This window comes from Elaeis guineensis, chromosome 2, assembly GCF_000442705.2.
Source record: "Elaeis guineensis isolate ETL-2024a chromosome 2, EG11, whole genome shotgun sequence".
NCBI lineage: Eukaryota > Viridiplantae > Streptophyta > Magnoliopsida > Arecales > Arecaceae > Elaeis > Elaeis guineensis.
Window position 1 is genome coordinate 126,583,672 of NC_025994.2, and position 22,246 is coordinate 126,605,917.

The 22,246-nt window shown below is 37.9% G+C and overlaps 2 protein-coding genes across 2 annotated transcripts; both read left to right on the plus strand.

The window, feature by feature from the left end:
• Nucleotides 1-2,346: 2,346 nt before the first annotated feature.
• On the plus strand, nt 2,347-6,415 carry IAA1 (auxin-responsive protein IAA1). The gene is given in 5 exon segments (NM_001303591.1): nt 2,347-2,674; nt 2,950-3,131; nt 3,271-3,382; nt 5,758-5,819; nt 6,158-6,415. Coding segments are annotated over 5 exon segments (636 nt in total). The 5' UTR covers nt 2,347-2,432; the 3' UTR covers nt 6,196-6,415.
• Nucleotides 6,416-10,414: 3,999 nt separating this feature from the next.
• On the plus strand, nt 10,415-21,152 carry LOC105039096 (serine/threonine protein phosphatase 2A 57 kDa regulatory subunit B' kappa isoform). The gene is made up of 3 exons (XM_010915210.3): nt 10,415-10,846; nt 11,143-12,356; nt 20,592-21,152. Exons 2-3 carry the CDS (start codon nt 11,196-11,198, stop codon nt 20,958-20,960), a joined length of 1,530 nt encoding a protein of 509 aa, XP_010913512.1. The 5' UTR covers nt 10,415-10,846; nt 11,143-11,195; the 3' UTR covers nt 20,961-21,152.
• Nucleotides 21,153-22,246: the final 1,094 nt, after the last annotated feature.

A 22,246-nucleotide genomic window follows, 5' to 3' on the forward strand; every position in this document is an offset into this window, starting at 1 on the left:
AAAAGAATGGATCCAGAACAGAATTATCCACGGTGCCTGCTGAATATGATCTCCTTTCTTTAAAGTCATTCAAACTTTTCTTGGACACGGACATTCCTAAAAAGAATGCATCATGCATTTTTGAGAGAACACAATTATCCACCGTGCCTGCTGAATATGATCTTCTTTTGTTTAAATTCATACGAACTTTTCTTGGACATGGGACATTCCAAAAAAGAATGGATCATGCATTCTTGAGATAACACAGCTTTCCATGGTGCCTGCCGACTTCTAGTTATTGATGTTCTATAACCAGTGTTCTGGTGATGAAACTAATAATCTCCAAATTCATCAGCTTGTGATCAAGTAGATCAGCTGGCCAGGTCCACCAATGACAATGATCAAATTGATAGACCAACGACAAGAGGCTATACGTTCTCAATTCAAAACACAAACAAAATCCATTGAGGAGAGAAGGTATATTCTCGTATATTCATAAGATATATTACGGAATGATTACATTTCATCTTATATGTTAAGTAAATACTGTATGCTAAGCGGTTATTGTGCATTCAACGGTTATAGCATATATATTGTTTTTGAATAATGACTCTATGCCAATTCTCATATATATATATATATATATATATAAAATGAAATGAATCTTCGGATATTTTTTTTTCTCTCTTATTCTACTCTACGTAGCACTCTCACATTATTACTGTTACTCAAAACTCAACTTATGTATAAAGAGATCTTTCCTCAGATTAAGTTCGGCGGCTTTTGATATTTTCCTTTTTTTTGTTTGCAAGTTACACTTTCTCATAGATTTCTGCTACTATTTCTCAAAACTCGATATGACTCGTGCATAAGAGGATTCTCCAATAATTTAAGTTTGATAATATTTGGAAGTTAGTCTTTCACCTTTGAGCGCAGATCAATCCAATCAAAAACCAACCATTGGCCATTTGTTGATTCATCTAATTTTATTTGGTCGAATTTTGATGGCAATAGAAAAAAAAAATATTGTGAATGGCTCTACTTACAGATGCTCAAAATTTCATTTGGATTATTTGTGAGAACTGCTGTCTAATTCAGCATTCGATCTTATATATTTATATGAGATCATCTTTATCGATTCTTTTGTGGATAAATATCATGAGAAAATTTATCAACTTTCTCATTGACCAATTTACCCATATTCTCATGATTTTCAAGATGGATAAGTTATTCTTTCATAGATAGCATTTACTCATGAAATGAAAAAAAAATTTATCTATTTAGAAGGTAGCTAAATCATTTTTCCATCAATCAAAAAAATAACCTATTTTATTCATTCCTAACATATTCTTAACTATATAATAATATAATATAATATTTATATAATATATTATAATAATATAATAATATTATATATTAATATTTATAATATATATACTATATTATTATATATATAATAATATGATATAATATAATATAATATAATAATATATAATAATAAAATAAAAATATTAATATTTTATACTATAATATTATAAATAATAATATATTATATTATTATTTATATGTATTTATATAATACTATAATAATATAATGTTTTATGTATAATAAGTTATATTTATATATTATATTATATTATATTAATATATTGATAAGATAATATAATTTAATATATAATAATATTTAAATAATAAAAGATATCATAAAAAATATAAATAAATTATAGTAACTTATCAAAAAAAATAGTAATATAAAAAAATATAGATAGCAGATTTTTAAATTATTTTTTAATACATAAAGAAATATAAATAAATTATTTTTTATCTAAATATTATTCAAAAATATTTTTTTAAAAAATAATTTTTAAATAAAATTTTTATTTATAAAAAAATATCAATAGAGTACGATATGCGTCATGTTACTTTTAAATTTTTTTATTTTTGGTGGAATCATTTTACTTTTGGTTGCCATACGTGGTGAAGTCACTGATCCGTAAAACTCTTCCTCCACTGATTCCCTTTCAAGTTTCCCGGATCGAAATCAGAATTTCTCCGTCTGTACGCCCGAAATAGATGACACGACTGCCCGCTGTGCCCATAAAACGAATAAAGAGAGCCGAGCCGACAAGCCGGAGAGAGTGGGGGGACAGCTCGAATCGACAGGGGCTGGCCCACACCCCAAAAAGGCCGTTCACATACCTGCAAGCACCACCGGTTGTCCACTTTCCCTCTCGCGGACGAATCCCAACCGCCCGATCGCCACCAACGTGTCGCTATCTTCATGGCTATTCCTCCCCATCCATCCAAGCATCCATCTATTATAATTGTTGAGGGGGATCGGAAGAAGCCAGCCCCACGGAGAGGGAAAAAGAGAGATAAGAGAACTGATAAAGGAGAGGAGAAGCGCCAACCCTAACCCTGTAGAGTAGAGACGACCCTCGGCAGTGGAGGAGATGTCGACGGACACGGGGAGGAGCTCGACGGAGTCGGAGGTGTCCGGTCTGGACTACGAGGAGACGGAGCTGAAGTTGGGCTTGCCCGGGGGGTCCAGGACCGCCGGATCGGAGACGGAGAAGAAGAGGGGGTTCGCCGAGACCGTGGATCTCAGCCTTGGGGCCGAGTCGCGCTCCGGAGATCTCGGCGATCGCTCAACCGACGACCTCGGCTCTGGCGCCGGCAAGCCCCCAGCTGCTAAGTAAGCACATCAACCCCCCGGGGGCTAACTTGGCATGAAATCATCCCCTTCGTGACGGTTTTACCCCTGCCTAATTCGAAATCAACGGTTAAAGTCGAAGGACCATGTCTTTTCCGAGGGCAATTCCGTCAGTTAGGGTATTGGACTGACGAAAATGCCCTTTCCTTTCTGGGAACATATGGGGGAGGCTTTTCGTAGGTTACGGAGTCACGCACAGGGGCAACACGGTCATTTTCCGCATGAAATTTAATATTTGAAATATTTTTCTGAAATAGGGCCCAGGTGGTGGGGTGGCCGCCGGTGAGGTCGTTCCGGAAGAACGCGTTGAAGAGCTGTACGTACGTGAAGGTGGCGGTCGACGGCGCCCCCTATCTCCGGAAGGTTGATCTCGAGATGTATGGAGGCTACCAGCAGCTCTTGACCGCCATCGAGGACATGTTCTCCTGCTTCACCGTCCGTATGTTCCCTCTCCCTCTTCCCATCTCTCTCTCTCTCTGTCCCCTCTCCTCTCCGTTGTTTCTTTTTTTTTTTTTCCGCCTTGTTCCGCCGATATGGCTGGTTTGTGACGAGGGTAGTTTGGTCATTCGGTATGGCAGGTAACTGTCCCAACGAGAGGAGGCTGGTGGATCCGGTGAACGGGACGGAGTACGTGCCCACGTACGAGGACAAGGACGGCGACTGGATGCTCGTGGGGGACGTCCCTTGGAAGTAAGTCCCTCCTTTCTCTATCTCTATTATCTAACTTCGTAAATAATAGTTATACTAACAAGAATAACAATGTTCTGACTAGCAGTATGCACTCTTTACCGCTGTAAATTGTCGAAAGTCGGTAAAAAAGGACATGACTTCTGGTTTGCATGAACCAGGGTGATATTATAGATCGAGTTGCACGTTTCAATAGATTTACTATTAGATAATCTAACTATATCAAGGAATGAAACAATTAAATTAGTATGAGTGCGTAACAAGTGACATAAAAATTATCAGAACTTTTATTTTGGTTATGTTGTCACGTGTTTGTTGCTTTTGTTAGGGGTACTGGCAATTATAGCCAACCCACCGAATACTCAGCCCAACTTGGATGGGGCAGGTTTTACCTGATCTATTTAAACCTCAGGGCGATATGAATTTTAGATAAAAAATTAAAAGTAGATTTGGATCAGATGCGGGTAGTTTGATTCTATATAAATTTAATCTATTTTTTTTTCAAAATTACAATTATTTTAGATGATTAGTTTTTTATCCGACTTGATCCAGCCCAACCCGTCTTCTCTGGTCTGCCTACCCGCACCATCTACTCTATCTGACCCAACCTGACCTGATGTGGATAATGGGAGGGTATGGTTATGGGGTTTTTTATTGCACGATGGGTATGAACATTGACCAATCCGACCCATATCGGACCAGTTGCCATCAAGTATATGATTGTTCCAAAGTACGGTAATAAATGGTTGGTCGACAAAAAGTACGAACCTGGAATGCAGCTGTGGTGGAGGATAAGTGGAAGTCCTGTTGGCGAATGAGAGATTCTTGGATTAAATTGCTTCTGGTACTTTAGATCTATAAATTAATTATTACAAGAGGAGTGATGGGTGAGAGTGCCCCCTCTACATGGAGAGTTTATGCGGTGGGGGCAAAGTGGACATGCTCCTTTATAAATGGAATTTCTTGTTATAATAATATGAATGTCGCTTATTAAATGATTATCTGGGATTTCTGTGATCCAATTTTATTCCAGGGAAGATTCTTGGATGGAAAGTAGGGTCCTCGAGCATTACTTGAGCACAATGTAGATGATTTTAGCGTAAATATGCAATACTTTTGGAGGGTATAGATAGAAGAACAACAATAAGGAGACCCGAGTTGTATGGCTTTTGTACAAATTGAAATTGGATGACAAAGTCGAAGACAAGCCTCATGGGTAGATTAAGGGTCATTTAATGAAGGCCATAAGAATGATTATTTGACAAGACAAGTTTGAGGGCTTGGATGAGAATCAATGTCAGATGAGGACTCATAAAGGCTACCCCAGGTTGATGGGATAAGGGTCCTTACTTGTCTTTATATATGTATATTTTGCAGCTCGAATTCCTTTCCTTTCTGAGTTACATATCAATTTGGCAGTTTACTAACCAAAGTAGAGGAGTGTTGGTCTTTTGCAATAACAGAGTTCTTCAGCCACATTCTAGGATTTTCTCCCATTGATGTAGTAATTGAATAAGTCATCATCACCTCCACCAGCTCAACTTGCCACTTATATTTTGCTTTCCAATCTATGTTGCTTAATTTCCTTATTTCAAAATTTGAAACTATTTTGGACCTCTTCTAAACAATGACATGTTTTTGATTTGATGTTTGATTGCCAACATTTACTCGAATTCTCTTATTTAATACCTGATTCATTGGCCAATATAGATGTTGTAAACAATACATGGTGGAATGCAAATATGTTATCTGATCATTCAGTTTAAGTATTTATTCTGATGTAATGGCTATTTTATGGGTTAATTTGGAAGATAAATCACATATGGCTATCCATCCATCCATCTCCGATGGAAAAGATTTAGAGAACATCATAGATGGAATAAATCTAGAGAACATGGTAGAGAGCACAATTAGTTTCAAATTCCAGTTCTCATGAACTCTTGTTGCTATCCCCAACCCACCCAAAAAAAGAAAAAAAAAAAAGAAAAAATCTTGCTACTTGAACAAATATGAAAAGCAACAACACCATGCCTCATATCTTGTTTTCACAATCACATATATGTGAGAGGAATTGTACTTATTTTATACCCATAAGTTTAATGCCATGTAGCAGTTCTTTCCAAGAGGCCCTCTTTGTTTGTTATGGCATTTCAGCCGGCCCTCAATCTAATATCTCTCTTGAAAATTTATCAATGAATCGTTGCTGAACATTGGGTAATGTAGATTCCGTAGTTCACCCCAGAACGAAGGGCCAGTACTCTTTTTGAAATGCAGTGCTCTCTCAGTACCAAATGTGTATATAGAATTATTGACCTCGAAGCATCAAAGTCTTAATGCTGCATAAGCAAGCAATTCTAACTCATGTTTATTAATTGCAGAATGTTTGTTGCATCATGCAAGCGTCTTCGGTTGATGAAAAGCTCAGAAGCTATCAATTTAGGTAATGCTTTTGCTCTGTTAAATCAATCCTCATTAGTTCCTTTCTAATCCAAAATCATTGTTACTGTGGAATTGTCTGCCTAGCTGTCTGTTTTTGAACTTGGATTATGTGATGATTTGTAGAAAGGAGCTCCTGTAGATAGTTGATGCTATTCACGTGTCATAGCATGCTTTGTGTTGCTCAATCTTTCAATCTATTGTTATCAAATCCAATGCCTGTTACAAATATTCTCTGAAATGCAATTTCATAGTGCTGTTGGTTTCTTCATACCGTAACAACAGGCCATTATATAATTTGGCCACGTACTTAGTTCATTGCTTTGCTTGTGGTGAATGCAGCTCCAAGGACGCCTCAGGGTTCCACACGCGCCAGGTGAATGGAAGTTGCAGCATCTTCAGATGATAAGATCATGTACAGGAATGGTTTCTTGTCCTTTTGGTTTTCCTTAAGTTTTGACTGGTCTCTTGAAGAGTAGAAATAAGGGCTTCTATACTTGACCATAATTGGGTTTTGGCTTGGTGGAAGATATGAATATACACATTACGGTTTGTTTATTATCAATAAGAGCAAACTTTATGCGTGTGGTCCAGCTAAAAGCTTTCCTTCCGTGTTTCTTGAATGACCAAAGTTTAACATTGACCCATATACTGTTCCAGTGAGAATTTGGAATATAATGCTTGGGATGAATCCATTAACCATGTCATGGCTCCAAGACCTTTTATGGAACTAATCTTGGCGTCTCGCTTGGTGAAATGCATTTGTCTGTTCTTTGATTGCGTGGCTCTTATGGTTTAGCGCTCTCTGCAGTCCTAAACAAAATGAACATTTGAATGAAATTGTGAGCTGTAACTTGCCTTGGCTTGTTGGGATTTTGGTTAACTGAGTTGCTCTATGGCACATCCTTGGTTTTGTGGCCAAGTTTCGACTTGTTTGCTTGATGTGCCTCTACCTTGAGCCTTCTCTATGAAATGTTCAATTTTAGGGTGTGGTTTGCCCTTGTTTTCGCCGTAATGATGAGGATGTATTATGGCTTCATACCGTCATCAAGAGTGATAACTAATAACCCTCGTGCTGACAAGTGGAACCACATGGGTAGGACCCCGTGCCTTCACATAAAAATTGGAGGGGCGAATCCATCCCACAATTATTCAGAAGGTTAAAACCTTCAAGTGACCCAGAAGCATGGTGTGGAACCCGATGTTTTGATGTCGTTATCTTCCCGAACAAAATAAAGAGCGCTGCAAGCTCTAAGCATTGAGAATTAGATGATCACTTGAAATCATGTTATATACTGCATAAAGATGTGTTGCAGTTGTGAATGGTATTCTAATCTTTGGAGAAACTACTACCTAGTACCAAATAAGCTTATCCAGTTGTAATAATCGTTAGATTTACGTTAATGCTTTTTTTTTTTTCTCGTTTCTTTTTTTTTTTTTTTTTTTTTTTTTTTTCTGATGCGTAACGGGAAGGAAAATATTTTAAGTAATGCTCTTATATGGAATCTTCTTCAAGGGTTATACTTGTAAAAATTGTTAGTACTTGCTAATGCTTGCTTTTCTCTCTCTCTCTGCTCTTGATGGATAACAAAAAAAAAAAGAATTACAAGTAATCTTCAGAATCTCATCGGTAAGAATTAGATAATAATTAGCATAATTAGTTGTCCAAACCTATTGAACTCTGGTGTGGTCTTTCTCCGATTTCAATAGTCAGGCTGGAGCCGAATAGATATTGCATCATACCGCGATGTGGGTCGGTGGGATATCGAAAGATGGTGTGCTATCATCAAAGAAAGTGCACATAATCAAGGTCGAAGATGAGAGTGAGGAGTTGCCGGTGAATGGTGGCACTGGTCTCCGCTCAACACCGGAAGAAAGAGACCTACAAAGGAAGTCCCATCAAAAATGGCTCCGATGAGAATTCTCCAATGCTCAAGTCAGCAAGATGACTCAATATAGTAGAAAGAATAGTAGAGTTTTGATAATGTGTTGGCCAATATACCTGGAGGGGTCCTTGCTTACCTCTATTTATAGAGCAAAGTGGATGGTAAAAAGATGGGTGATTATGTCAATCATGTCCTGTCAGCCGTATGGCATCGCGTTGGCATCTTTAAATGGCTCTGACAGTGGGCGTGCCTTTTGTTCGGCATGTACGTGACATTGGCGGCAAGCCTTATCACGCATGCGGTGTAATTAATGGCCTCGTAATATTCCATCATGGCATGCAGTCAGCTAGTCAGGATATGGCGTTTGAGCGATGTGATTTGATGTAGCCTGTCAGGATGGCGTGACGGCCACGTCTGTCGTTCGACTGCTCGGCTGACGTCCGTGTCAAGAAGTCGGTTGAAGGAGCCATTTGAGTGGTGCGACCTAGTCGTCAGTTTGGATAGTCGGTAAGGCACCGAAAAAGAAGTTGGCCTTCTGATGACTTTTGATAAGGTCGGTCTTAGCCCTCTGATGAAGTTGGCCTCGGCTTCCTGATGAAGTCAACCTCCGGATGATTTTTGATGAGGTCGGCCTCCGGATGACTTCGTGAGGTCGGCCTCCTCGTGAGGTTGGCTTCCGGATGACTTCGTGAGGTCGGCTAAGCGACGAAGATGATGAAGTCGGTCTTCTCGTGAGATCAGCCTCCGGATGATTTTGTGAGATCAGCTAAGCGATGAGGATCTACCCCAACAAACTCTTTTGTGATTTTTACTAGTGGGTCATAGCTACAATTTGATCCATCTTGATCAGAAAAAGAGCTTGAAGGTTTTGCTACGATGCTTTCTAATTGTTTTACAGAAAGTTTTGCTGACGAGCATTATAATTTGGGCAAAACTATAATGTGGTAGAAATTGAATAACTTAGAAAGAGAGGTGTCGTCAGTGGAGGTGGAGAGAAGGGGGATGGGATCACGATGGCAAGGGGGGTCGGTGGAATAAGAAGGCACCGAATAAGTCGGTGGTCTTTTTTTTTTTTTTGGGTACAAACAAGTCGGAAGAGGTTGAGGGAGGGTAATAGGGTGATTAATGGTTAATCTAACTTTTTAATTATAATCTAGATAATAAACAACTAAGATTAATCATATTTTTGAACTAAAAAAAAGCACCGTAATAATCCCCAAGAGTCAAGGACTCATTTGAGTTGTGGGAAGCAGAGGAAAGAAATAGTAATTTCTCAAAGGTGGAGGAGAGTCCTTAAAAGAGAAAAGAATATGAAAAGCTCTTTTTATGAGAAGATACTTTTCATATTTTATGAAAAGTATAAATCCATGAAGGAGATATATTTTGGGACTTCTCATGAGATGCGATTTAATGATCTTTTTGTCTTTTCAAAAAATATCTTTATAATACTGTTGTTATATTAATACAATGTTATCCTCTAGTAGGGTTTGATTTTTCAGTATCTACATTGTAACTAATAGAAACTAGCTCTTAGTTTGTGAAAAGTGTAGGTTCTCTTAGTTTGAATATAGTAAATATTGTATCTAAATCTTCAATTTCTTAATTCTTGTTCACACTTGATTGAGTGTTTAGAAAGATGAGCTGGTGTGTTATATAATGATCTAAACTTAGTATGTAGTTGGTTTGCCTTAAATTAAGATCTGAATCTAAATGCAAATGAGAATCAGAATGGCTATATTTTTTGATGTGTTTGATACGTGACTGAAATCAAAATCAAAATTAAATTATTTTTCATAAAATTTTAAAAATTAATTAATAAAATTAATAAAATATTAATTTTTTTAAGTTGGTACGCTAAGATTTGAATATTAAAGATAGTGCTCAAAAGTTTTGAAATATTTGGGCATTCTTATCCTCCTTGTAATTGTAATTAAAGTGGAATCTAGGCTCTCTGATCACATAGAGCGGGAGTCATTCTCTACTTTCTATCCTATTGTGGCGTCTAACATCCTCCGATCAAATATATTTTTTTATTTTGATAAAATAAAATAATTTAAACAAAATATTTATTATTATTATTTTAATAAATGTGGGCAGATGTGTCAGTTGTCGCTGCCACAACCCATGCGCTCACCAAGTAGGTTTACTTACTCTTTTTAATATGGAAAAAGGTTAATTAATTTTTATTCGCTGCACCGTCCAAGGAAACTAACAGAATGTTAGCGCTCCGTCAATCAATCTCGTCCCAAACCTCTATTATAAAAAACTTCGCTTTATTTCCAACCAACCTCCGGAACTCTTGAACACCACCCACTTATTCCACCGTCCCAAACCCCAGAAAGCTAATCAACCACTCGCATCTTTTGTCGTAATCGCATCTTTTGTCGTATTGGTGGATTCATGGAACCTAACGAGGACCCCCCACCATCCAAAGCTTCTGGTGGACCATTACCATCACATCACGTCATTTCAGCGGACCCGAATCTCCCGTCTTTTAGATCAACGGTCCAGTTTCTCTCATCCAGAGTCCGTAACACCCGAAGAACCATGATGCTACACCCTAGTTAAGAACGGTTGTCGTCTGTTAATAATATCAAGCGCCGATGGCGGACGTCTCAACGGTTCGGATCTTCCAGTCCCGAGCCGGCGCGCTTTATAGCTCCGCGTCGCTGTCAGAACTTTAATTTGCGATTCACCGAAAACTATTTCTATTTTAGTTTCATCTTATCTGGAATTTGGAGCTCACCCTCCCCTTTCTTTCTTCCCTTTTCTCGAGGAGTACCTCGAGATCTAATCTGATCTCATGGCAGTAGGTGCGAGCGACCAAAGCCAGCTCCGATCCCTCGAATCCCCGCTGGGATCGATCATCGCCTTCTGAATCCGGGGCTTCCGGTCGGGATTTCTTCCCCGGATTCGAAGATTTCGAGCTCGGGAGCCTCATATCGGTGTCGCCGGACGATTTCTAGGGTTTGCAGAGGGTGCTTTCAGTTCCCTCGTTTTCTTGGTCGAGATCTTGGGTTTCTTGAGTCATCATGGTCACTCGGCTTGGAGTTACCGCCATCGCTGGATTCTAGGGTTTCTTGCGTTGATCCTGGTTTCACAGTCGCAGTTCTTGGGGTTTCTGTCGAAAATCTTGTTTAAAAAGGTAAAAGTTGTTTCTTTTCTCCTTTCTGATCTCGCCACCATTATCAAGATCTTGCTGCTTATTTATACTCTCCTTGAATAGAACAGTTGGCTACGCTTCATTCCATATCGATCTCCCTTCACAATCCGACTCCACGTTTCCTGTCTTTTTTAACTTCTCCTTTCCTTAAGTTTTTCTCCATATCTGAATGTAAGAGCCTTGTTGTGGCGGGCATTGGTTTTTGTATGATCTCCTCTTACCTAAGATCTGCCTGGAGCGGAATCTAGGGCTTAAGCTTGGTGCTTGCGATTTTGTAGATCAAAATTTGACCCTATGAACTTGATCTGAGTGTTCCCCCAATCTTACCACCATGTGGAAGCAATTCCTCAGTAAATTACCCCGGAAGTCGTCGAAATTGGATTCTGTTTCGGATTCCACACACAACCACCCAGGCAGCAATGCTTCCTCTTCTGGCAACTCAATCCAGCGGGCAAACAGTGGTAATGCCGGGCCAGGCCGATCAACCACTGTTAAGAGGATGTCTTCTGCTGTCTTCCCATCCAGCGTAGTCGCCGGGATTGAACCTCTCCTGTCATTCAAAGATATCTCAAACACCGAAAAGCAGAACCTTTTCATCAGTAAGCTGAATCTCTGTTCTGTTGTCTTTGATTTTTCTGATCCAAACAAGAACTCCGCTGAGAAAGACATGAAGCGGCAGGCCCTATTAGATCTTATTGATTTTGTCAATTCTGGCACCTCTCGGTTCACTGAGCCGATGATCTCCGCCAGTTGTAAGATGGTCGCCATTAATTTATTTAGGGGGTTTCCTCCAAATTACCGATCCAATTCTTCTGGTGGTGGGGAGACTGAAGAAGAGGAGCCAATGTTCGACCCTGCTTGGTCCCATCTGCAACTTGTGTATGAATTGCTTCTAAAATTCATTTCATCCTCCTCCCTTGATGCAAAGATGGGGAAAAAGTTCATAGATCATTCATTTATCTTGAGATTGCTTGAGCTCTTTGATTCAGAGGATCCAAGAGAAAGGGATTGCTTGAAAACAATCTTGCATAGGATTTATGGCAAATTCATGGTTCATCGTCCTTTCATCCGCAAGGCAGTAAGCAATATATTCTATAGGTTTGTGTTTGAGACGGACCGGCATAATGGGATTGCCGAGTTGCTGGAGGTTTTTGGTAGTGTGATTAGTGGATTTGCGTTGCCTCTTAAGGAGGAGCACAAACTTTTTCTCTGGAGGGCTCTTATTCCTTTGCACAAACCAAAATCGGTAGGTGTTTATCTTCAACAGTTGACATACTGTGTGACACAGTTCTTAGAGAAAGAGCCAAAGTTGGCAAGTTCAGTGATAAGGGGGTTGTTGAAGTATTGGCCTGTGACGAATAGTCAGAAAGAGGTAATGTTTTTGAGCGAGTTGGAAGAGGTCCTGGAAGCAACTAATGTGGTGGAATTCCAAAAATGTATGGTCCCCTTATTCCGGAGGATTGGCTACTGTGTTAACAGTTCACACTTCCAGGTATTTCTTTCTTCTTCTTTATTTTTGGTCTTTATGTTGTCTTCAAACATGTAGATGCTTTTATTTCTGAAAAAAAGGATGGGCAAGTTGATTTTTTCTAAACATATACGTATTTTTAACCTTTTTTTTTGGTACTTCTAGTTTTTGGCAATACCTTTTATCACCCCTGTCATCATAGAGGCTGCCTCTTTATTGTGACAAAAGTAAAACTGCTGATCTGCCTGTGTGCCTGATAATTCCATATGATGGTCTGCCAATCATTGTCCTGCTCTAAGCTATTGAAGAAGTAGCTGTTAGTAAAACATAACATCTTCTTTTTTCCCAAATATTCTGCCACAAGGACATTATTTCGTAATTTAATCTGGGTATGCTGGTATGGATGCTTTCTCTCCTTTTAGTAATTCCTCTGTTATGTTTGTGCTTTCAAGTATTTGTCAAAATGATTATGCTTATGGAATAGCTAGATGCATGTTTGCATCCTCGTTGTTTACAGTCATTATGATTGTCGAGTACTTGTTATATCAGTTGCTAATCAGCATGACCTATATCCTTATTTAGTTAGTGTAATCTGGAGACTTTTACCCCTCTGTGTTTCTTTTAGTTGCATGTTTTCTGTTTTATAGTTGTATTGGTGATTTCTTATGTTTATACCCTCCATTGTCTGAAACCTTTTTTCTATCCACAGAGAGATCTGGACAGATTGTGATCTTACATTGTGCCTATTTTCTATTTGGTGATGATGTAATTTTTATTACATGAGAAACAGGACATGTTAAACAAGGATATGTAATTGGCAAGCCTTAAATATTTCACAGGAAAGAAAAATCCATGGGATGTCTTCAATCTCCTGATTACCTTCTTTGGAAATGCTTGTGTTTCCTATTACTGTCTACTTCTGATACAAGCAAAATGGATGCATGTCATGTCTCCTATTGGTTACAGGCAAGGCAAAAAAGATGGTAACAATCAAGGTGTGATTTAGACCTATCTATTTAAAGATTGCAATATTGGTTTGTTTTGGGTTGATACAATACGATCTCATATTGCAAAATATAAAAATATAAATATTAAGCGAATTATGGATAAGGTGACGAGAAACCTAATGGACGCTTATGCAGTACAACATTGTGATGTAGCAGGAGAATAGGAATCAGATCACTCTTTTTCTGATAAATTTCGAAGAAATATAGATTACACACATGGCAAGACAGATTGATACTTGTACAGATGATTTGAGAATGCAAGAAGAGGGAGGAAGATGGATGAAAACTTCTCTAGACGTCACACAGAGTGCTCACTTTCAGCAAGCCCTTAAATTACTTGGTATTCTCTTCCTTATCTCTTTTTTTGTTTCTTCCTTCTCTCTCTCTCTCTTTGTTGGTGGCACTAGAGAACTCTTACTTGAGTTCTCACTGTGATATGAGAAAACCACACACACCCAAATGTTGTGTCCCTGCCATCCCTATGGTCGAAGCCTGAGGCATTTGTGGTGCCAACCTAGGAAACCATGGGGTTGGCAACCCACCGGGATTGGACCCTAGCATGTGGCAACCACCTAGGAAGCCCTAGGCATGTGGATGCCCCAGGGTTTCTAGATGTAGTTGGCCACCTAGGGCTGGCCTTAGGAGCCAGCTACATAGGAAATTTTCATCCAGGGTTGAGTCGGGTTTGGTTCATAACACCAGTCCGATAATTCTGATGCTGTCCCATATGAACCAAGTATACCAAGGTTTTAATTCACATGCTTGATTAGATGAGACTGAGTTTCGCAATTCTTCGAGATCTAGAGCAAAGATCAAGGGTGATAGATATGTACAAGATTCATAGATCAACTTGGATTTTTAATCTACCATGTCCTATCTTATTTGATGAGTGTGCCACGGTCTCAATGAAGCAAGGTGGACTAGCCTCCTTATACATAAAAATGTATAATCATGCTTATCCCGGTAGATAGAATGGATAGAAAAGCTTTTCTTCAGCCACAACAACTTTTTGTGCAATCCAATCCACCTTTTGTTATCTTTAATTGATCGTTTAAAAATATTAGCATTATCAAACCCATAACCGATCAACTTCATGGCCCGTTAGAACCATAGATCACTTCACAAAAACAATAGAAAGTAAACCAAGGTAAATTGGGTTTTCAGTTGCGGCAGGATTGATCTGTTGGAGATGGTATGGAATAATTGCCATAGCGCTAAATTAGGAAATGTAGGAAGTGCACTAATCAAGGACAAAGATGTAGAGAACCGATTAAAATGTATGGAGTTTTAAGGAGAGTTCCCCAAGGGGGTGGAGCTTGGATTTGTGTTGAAGGTTAAGAAACAGGGAGAGACAACCTTTTGTGGAAAAAGTAGATTAAAACTGGAAAGCATAAAATGAAATCTGGTGGAGGCTGTAAGAGGAATTTTTGGCAAAGAAGTTTTCATGATGCTGATCAAAACAACTAGGATAAGGCTTTACTCTCTTGCTTCTTGGCGTGGATGTTCCCTATTCCTTTCAAATGAACATGTAGACACTCACAAACACACACATGCACTTATGCTTGCTTGGTTACTCATGAACTGAAAGATTTTGACATGGAAATTATACTTGTCTAATGTGTGATGCTTCTAAGGTATTAGTTCGGGCAAATGAAATTTACCCATCGTGGAATCAATAATAATGAATTGATGATAGCTATTTGTGGTTCCCATGCGAAGGCCTTTCTTTTTGATGTATTGAAGAATGCATAATCAGAATGTGCATAATATTAATGGGATTCCTTTTTGCTTGGTGGTTGTGGTGTTCCTTTCTAATATTAGGTAGTTAAGAGGTTTATGTCTTTGATGATTTAAAATCTTGGAAAAAGTTTTTGACTTGTAATACTTATTTTGCAAGCCTGAACATTAGATTTCTATGAAATTTGGGACTGGTAAGATCTAGGCATTGTGGTTTGTTCTCATGTAGTAAGACCTGGATGCTGGTATAGAGCTTTCAATTCTTATTGTAGAAGGACAGTGTTTTCCAACCATGCATAATTGCTCTTAATAATGAAATAGGCTTCATGAAAGTTGAGTTCGCTAGATTCTAGTTTTATTTTTACTTTTGGCACTATGTGAGTTGGAAACCCTTTTTTTGAATGTCCAATATTTTGCAAGATTGACTTATACTGGTAATATTGTTCAACCAAATTAACCAATTTAAGCAGTTAGCTTTTTCCGAAAATTGTACCTAGTTGACCTAAATAATCATATTGACCAATTTGAGCTTGACTTTTTGCACTAGTGATGAGTCAAGCAAGTTATTTTATATTGATCAGTTTGACTTTTTAAAAACAGTTGACGTTATTGTAAGTTGACCTCTAAAGTTGTATAGGATTCGTTGTATATCAATTTGAGTTGATCATGCTATCAAGCATAGAACGGACCCACATTGGATGTGCAGCTCACCATTTGAATGGGCCTTGGCTTTTGTGGCATTTCCATTTGCATTTGCAACAGGTCAAAAAGAAAAAATTGAGGTACATGTTGTATGGGAATATGAAAGTCTAATTGCATCACATTTTGGACATTCTAAAACTTGGTGAATAAAGTGAACCAACTCGCTTGAATGATGAAACCTTATATCTGGTGACATTTCAAATCTTGATTTCGTGCAATTCATTAGAGACACATATTAACTTTATTGGCCAAATTGTCTCTCCTAGTCAAGTAATCAACTTTGTTTGATTTACTATGACAATCAAACTTGTAATTTTACTCACATTGGTTGACTTGATATTTGTCAATATACCTGAGATACTATCTTGCTTGTTCAATAACGAGATTTCATTAGTCCTTTTATGTATGTCACCCACGCTAAGTTAAGCGGCTTGTACTTTGAGCAACTCAAGTTGCATGTACCATTTGATTTGTATAATTTGATGTGCAGTCGTAGATAATCATTATAAGTTCTTAAAAACCTTTAACTCCCACTAAGGATATGTTTTATTGTACATCGTTAACCTTTCTATTTTAGAAAGCAATCTGAGAGAACGTCAAAGCCACTTGAGGTGTACTGCCCAAGCAGGAACTAATTCTTGCTATCACCTTGGTATTTTGCCATGTAGATGGAATTAGGGTTTCTTTGTGTTTTATAATATGTGGGTTGAAAGAAGTCTCCTTACCAAATTTTCCATTTCTTTATGTGATCCATTTGTACATGCATAAGAAATTTGGTAAAAGGAAAACAAAATCAGTTGTAATAGGCACCTTCTTATACTTATGCTATGATTTATTATATTTGATGTATTTATGTTGATTTGCTCGGTATGCATGGATACAGGAATAATGAATCATATTAAGCAAGCAATATTGGATATCAGTAAGTGACACCTATATGCTACTATGTTTACTTCAGTTTGTAAGGGGCTGACATATTTGAATTTTACTCAAGAGGAACTTTAGAAACACAAGCAAGGCAAAATTGAGCTTTTGTTGGAGGTAAAAAGTCTAGGAACAGTGATACTTGTGTTATTTTTACCAGGATAAAGAAAGTTGTGGGATACACATTTTAAGTCCTTTTACGAGGTCCAGAACAATTTTTTCTGTTTCTTTGTTGTTTTCCCCAAGAAGTGGTGTTATAAGTAGGAACTGTTTTTTGTAAATATTATAATTAAATGTTGGTGATCGTTCTTGACAACCTATTCTTTGTTCCATAGAAGGAAAAAGGTATTTCTTTTTGAAGAATAGAGGATGGCCATTAAGTTTTATGGCTGCTTAGAACTGGGGCTATAACAACCTAAGATCTCATCCAAAAAGGCTAGCTAGAAGGTTTTATTTGAGTTCTTTAGCTCTGTATAAATATCCAAGATCCTCACATACTATCTCCATTTAGGTCCTGACGTTCTTACGAGGTCAAAAGTTCAAATCTATTCAAATCCAATCACAAACATCATGATCAGTCCATGGTCGGCTCAAATAGACCCATGTTGTAGTATCCGTAGTCTACATGGGCCATGAGCCGGGTTCACTCTGATATAATTTGTAATAACACAACCTCATTCCAAAAGGCTAGTCGGAGGGTGTTATTTGGTTTCATTGGCCCTATATGAATACCTAAGATCTATTCTACCTGGTGCATAGTTGATGTGGGGCCAAACACGCTTGCATGGTTCCTCATGGGGGCATTGATACTTATCTTGCCGAGCCATCAAAGGAGTGATATAACAGGTCCAAAACCAATCCCATTGTTATGTTGTACGTAAGATTGGATGTTCCCACCCTATCATACGATCAAGCTCATGGTGGGTGTTGTTTTACAATTTGTGGGGCCTCCATGCAAAACTGTTGAAAATTCACTTATATGGGCAACTTTTGTTTTAGATCTGGATGTGACCTACAAGCTTTAAAGTAGGATCTGTATTCTTTTAGTGTGTTAAAAATGGCTGTGAAATCTTACTGCACGGAAACTAAATTCACTTATGGAATCATGTAAAGCACTTTAGCAAAAGAAGACCCCATTGAGATGCTTAGGGTGGCAAATTATGCTGTGTTTACATTAGATTTTTAGTCCAGTGGAATCTTTAAGTGCTTCTGGTTTTGTGTGTACTCATTTCCTTGTGCTGGTGTTGAACTTGACTATCTGAACTTTCTCGACGTTCGGTGTATATTTGGCTTTATGTGATTCACTTTGCTGCAGTAATTTAATAAGGCAAGTTTTCTCCTCGGATTGTTTCACAGATTTGGGTGTTAAGAAATCTGTGCTAAAAGAGTGATAATGTGAAGGCCAGATCTAGATCTGGGTTGTTTTTGGACCGACTTACAAGTTCCATACCTTCCTGAGATATGTCCAGAAAAGTAAATATCAGTAAATCATAAAGAGAATTAGCCTATTGTAATTATTGTTGTTTCACAAAGAGTTGTCTTTGGTGGCAATTGTTTGATTCTCATCCATCGAGCCAGAATTGTATGCCGTTATATCTTGTTAACCGTTTTTGACACGATACTTCTGTTGTTTTGTTATTTGGGGGCCTTTTTCTTAATATTCTTCTGGACTCATCATGAATTCCGTGGGTATATGTTCTATGCCATGACATTGCTGTCCATTGCTTTTGCATATATGAATTCTTAATGCCGGAGCAGCGATGGATCCAAAAATTTTATTTTGTGGGATCAATATAAAATAAAGAATAAATAATAAGAACATTGAGAACTAAATAAAGTGTAGTGCTATTTCTGCATCACTTGTAAGGAGGACCTGTGGGGTAGACTGAGGGTGGAGAAGCTGTAGATGGGCGGAGGAGCCATAGGTGGCCTCGTGTGGGGCGTGGAGCCGTGGGTAGAGTGAGATGGAGCGGCGAGTGGGGGGAGGTGGGCGTGGAGAAGCTATGAGTAGAGGAAAGCAGTCAAACGGAGGAGCAAACGGAGGAGCCACGAAGGGAGAAAAAAGAAAGAAAAAAATAAAAAATATTATTTTTAAAAATAATAAAATATATATATGATAATATATAATATTTTAAATATCTTTTATAATAAAATATTATAAAGGAGCACCATAGCAAAATTCTATTTGATATCAGTGAAAAAAAAGAGAAGATAAAAATAAAAGAAGCTAAAAGAAACATACCTGATTCAGGTTGAGAAAGAGACAAGAAGAATATATGATTTTCTATTGCATTTAGATTAACTAGGGTATAAAAAATAAATTAATGTGGGGTTTAAATATAAGGGGTGGATGGATGGGGACCATGGGGTTGAGATGGGGTATTAAAAAATAAATAGAGAATTAATGAATAAAGAAAGAGAGAATGAGAGAGAGAGAGGGAGAGGTCAAAGTGGTGTGAGAGAGGGAAAAAGAGGTGAGTTATGTGAGTCATTAAAGAAAGAGAAAATGTAGGTAATAATTACTCTTTTCATCTTTTGATGTGGTACATTGATATGGGATTTAAACATAAGAGGTAGATAGATGGGGTTGGGGGAGAGAGAGAGAGATAGGACATGTGAGTCGTTAAAGAGAGAGAATGTAGGTCATAATTACTCTTATTATGTGATCTTTTTTATCTTTGATTTCTTTAAAATTTTACATGAGATATGGGGTCAATTCATCAAATTAATAGGGTCAATTTGACTTTTCTTAGTGTGTGTGTGTGTATATCTAATTTTTTTTTTTTTTTTTGTGGGGTCAATTGACCCCACATTTTATTAAGATGCATCCGCCACTGTGCTGGAGCCCTTTGTTTTTTTTTTTTTTTTGTTGCTTATCATTAATATTGTCCAAATATCTCCATTTGTTGTTATTTATCAAAGCTATGCATATCCTTGCACATCAATTTTTGACAGTGAACACTGGAATTGAAATAAGTTGCATTTGGAAGTAGATATGGCCCTGTATGTAAATGATTTGGTGAAGAATAATCATTTACAAACCCTACCTATATTTGCTGGGGTAGTGATTATTGGGGCTTGTTACGGTTGCCCAATACATTTGACTGAAAGAGACATTATATCATCGCAGTAGTTCAGTGTTAATATCATGTTGAACACTGAGAACCGGATATTTTTTTCAAAGATAATGCTATGACTTTAAGATAGAGCATATGTTATATGCACTTTATCAGCAAGTTGTCTTCCCAAAATCTACACCACAATTGGTTGTTACCGTGGTTACAAAATCCTCATAATTATTTAAAAATTTAAGAATTGTTCTCGGTTTTTTCTCTTGAAAGTCTCCAAATTGCTTTCCAAAAATGAATCAATCCAGAAGTATTCAATTAGTCTATAATTATAAACAAATTTTTTGATTTTTTGACGAGCTGATTGCAGCTAAATTTAAATAAGTTTGTGTTACAAATGGATGACACTATTGTTGCTAGCAGTAATGTTTATTACTATCATTTCCCTCTCCTATACTTATTTTTAACTGAATAAGTTAACCAATGGTTTAGAAAGTCTAATTTAATTTTATTATTTTTCTTGCTTAATTCTTGGTTTACCTTTTTTTCCCCAAAACTTTTGACGAATGTACCAAATTTTTTTCCTAATTTTGAATCACTAATTTTAGCTAAACTGTTCCCGGATGCCGAACTTGTGACTATGGTTGTCAGGTGTTACCGCAGCCTTCTTGACATCTAGTCTAATATTATTAACCGGTCCCAATCAAGGTCATGCGAATTTGTGGCGGGTTCCTCTTGTTCAATCCCTTCATTGGTCTAATATCATTCGTCATGTTTATTTTCCTATCAGTTGCTTTAAGAGAATAAGAATTACATTGCAGGTTGCTGAACGAGCTCTATTCTTGTGGAACAACGACCATGTGATAAGTCTGGTGGCACAAAACCGGCAGGATATCATGCCCCTTATCGTGCCAGCTTTAGAGAAGAACAGCCAGAATCACTGGAATCAGGCAGTCCTGAATCTAACAATGAATGTTAGGAAGATGCTCTCTGAGATGGATGAGGAGCTATTTCTGGCTTGCCAAAGAAAGTTTGAGGAGGAGGAAGAGAAACGAGTGGCAGTGGAGGAGAAAAGAAAGATGACCTGGGAACGTCTGGAGACTGCTGCCTCCTTTCAGCCAGTGACTGGAAATACAGCCGTCCTGGTGAGATCTGTTATGGCCCCAGCAATTGCTGCCTCCCTTGCGTAGTTGTGGCTTGGGCAAGGAGAGATTAGGGTGGTCTAAAATACATTCAAAATTCTCAGAGTAAGTTTTCCTAATATTTTCTTCTGTATTATGGTGTTTTGTTGTAACTATGTGGGAATCTTTTGCTGCTCTGGAAGCAAGGCATGTTGTAATAGTGTTGGCACTTAGTATCTCTATTGAAGCATGTTTCATCAAGAGCATGGTGCCAAATGCCCCCAATTCTCAGCTTGATGAGTTCTTTGATCACTGATTCCGAGGCCGGCTCAATTCATGCAGGTGCCTCTCTATAATGGAATGCCATAGGGAGAGAGAAAGAGTTGTAGTTTTTGGGTCCGGTTCATTTTGATTAAGGTTGGTCTTGTGCTTTTACCAGGCACGATTTGATGGTTCCATTTCTTATTTTGTTAATGTGACTTGTATTCCTGTCATTTTTTTTACATTGTTACTTTTAAAATTGATTTAGAGCTGATCTGCCCACCACCTTTTTGATGCCTTTGTTACCTCAAAACTAGTTTAACACGGCAAATGGTATTATACGGCTAATGTTTCATCATCGACCCATCTAAGCGAACGTGAAGGTAATTCTCACAGCCGCACGGCTGTTTTTTTTTTTTTTTTGGTTCAAAAAAGCAATACTTTGTTCAAAGGTAATCTGGATGGATGGCTTACTTGCTCTAGACCGCTGGCCATTCTTCGATTTTTTTATTTTTTTTGCTAAAATGAATTATTCAACGAGCCTTCTATGAATACATTCAAAAATATTAAAAAATAAAATATCTGTAAATTGTTTAGGGACCACCCTCAGGTGGTCCACAAATGATCTTTAATATACTTTGCAATGTAGATCATTATCCAATCTACTGCAGTGTTTATCTTTTTGAAGATATGTTTGGCTGTAAATTCAATGCATCTTGAGAGGTGTAGAAGAAGTCATGAGATGCAAAAGAAGGTGGTTAATTGCTTCCTGTATACACCCTTGAATTTAAGACATTATAATAGCTGAGTTATCCTTAATAGTTATGCGGTTCACTCCCAACATCCTTCATGCATATACAATTTGAGTTCAAGCTATATGAAGTTTTGCTCTAGAAATTATTGGCTCAAACAGATAGTGGCCTTATACTGCCCCAGACTAGAATTAGGCCCTCAAATGACAAAGCCAGTGCCAATATTTCTATCTTTAATGCTCCCCTCAAAATTAACTTTCAGATATTCTGGAGGTGGGGGCTCTCAAACGATGAATATCCGTCTGGTCGTTATGTGAGTACGATGGGATTCTCAGATTTTTC

Excerpts from the sequence above, each read along its gene's own strand:
- LOC105039096 (XM_010915210.3), top strand. The coding sequence starts at position 11,196 with ATGTGGAAGCAATTCCTCAGTAAATTACCCCGGAAGTCGTCGAAATTG. Across the intron at positions 12,357-20,591 it reads TTAACAGTTCACACTTCCAG|GTTGCTGAACGAGCTCTATT; the intron begins GTATTTCTTTCT and ends ATTACATTGCAG.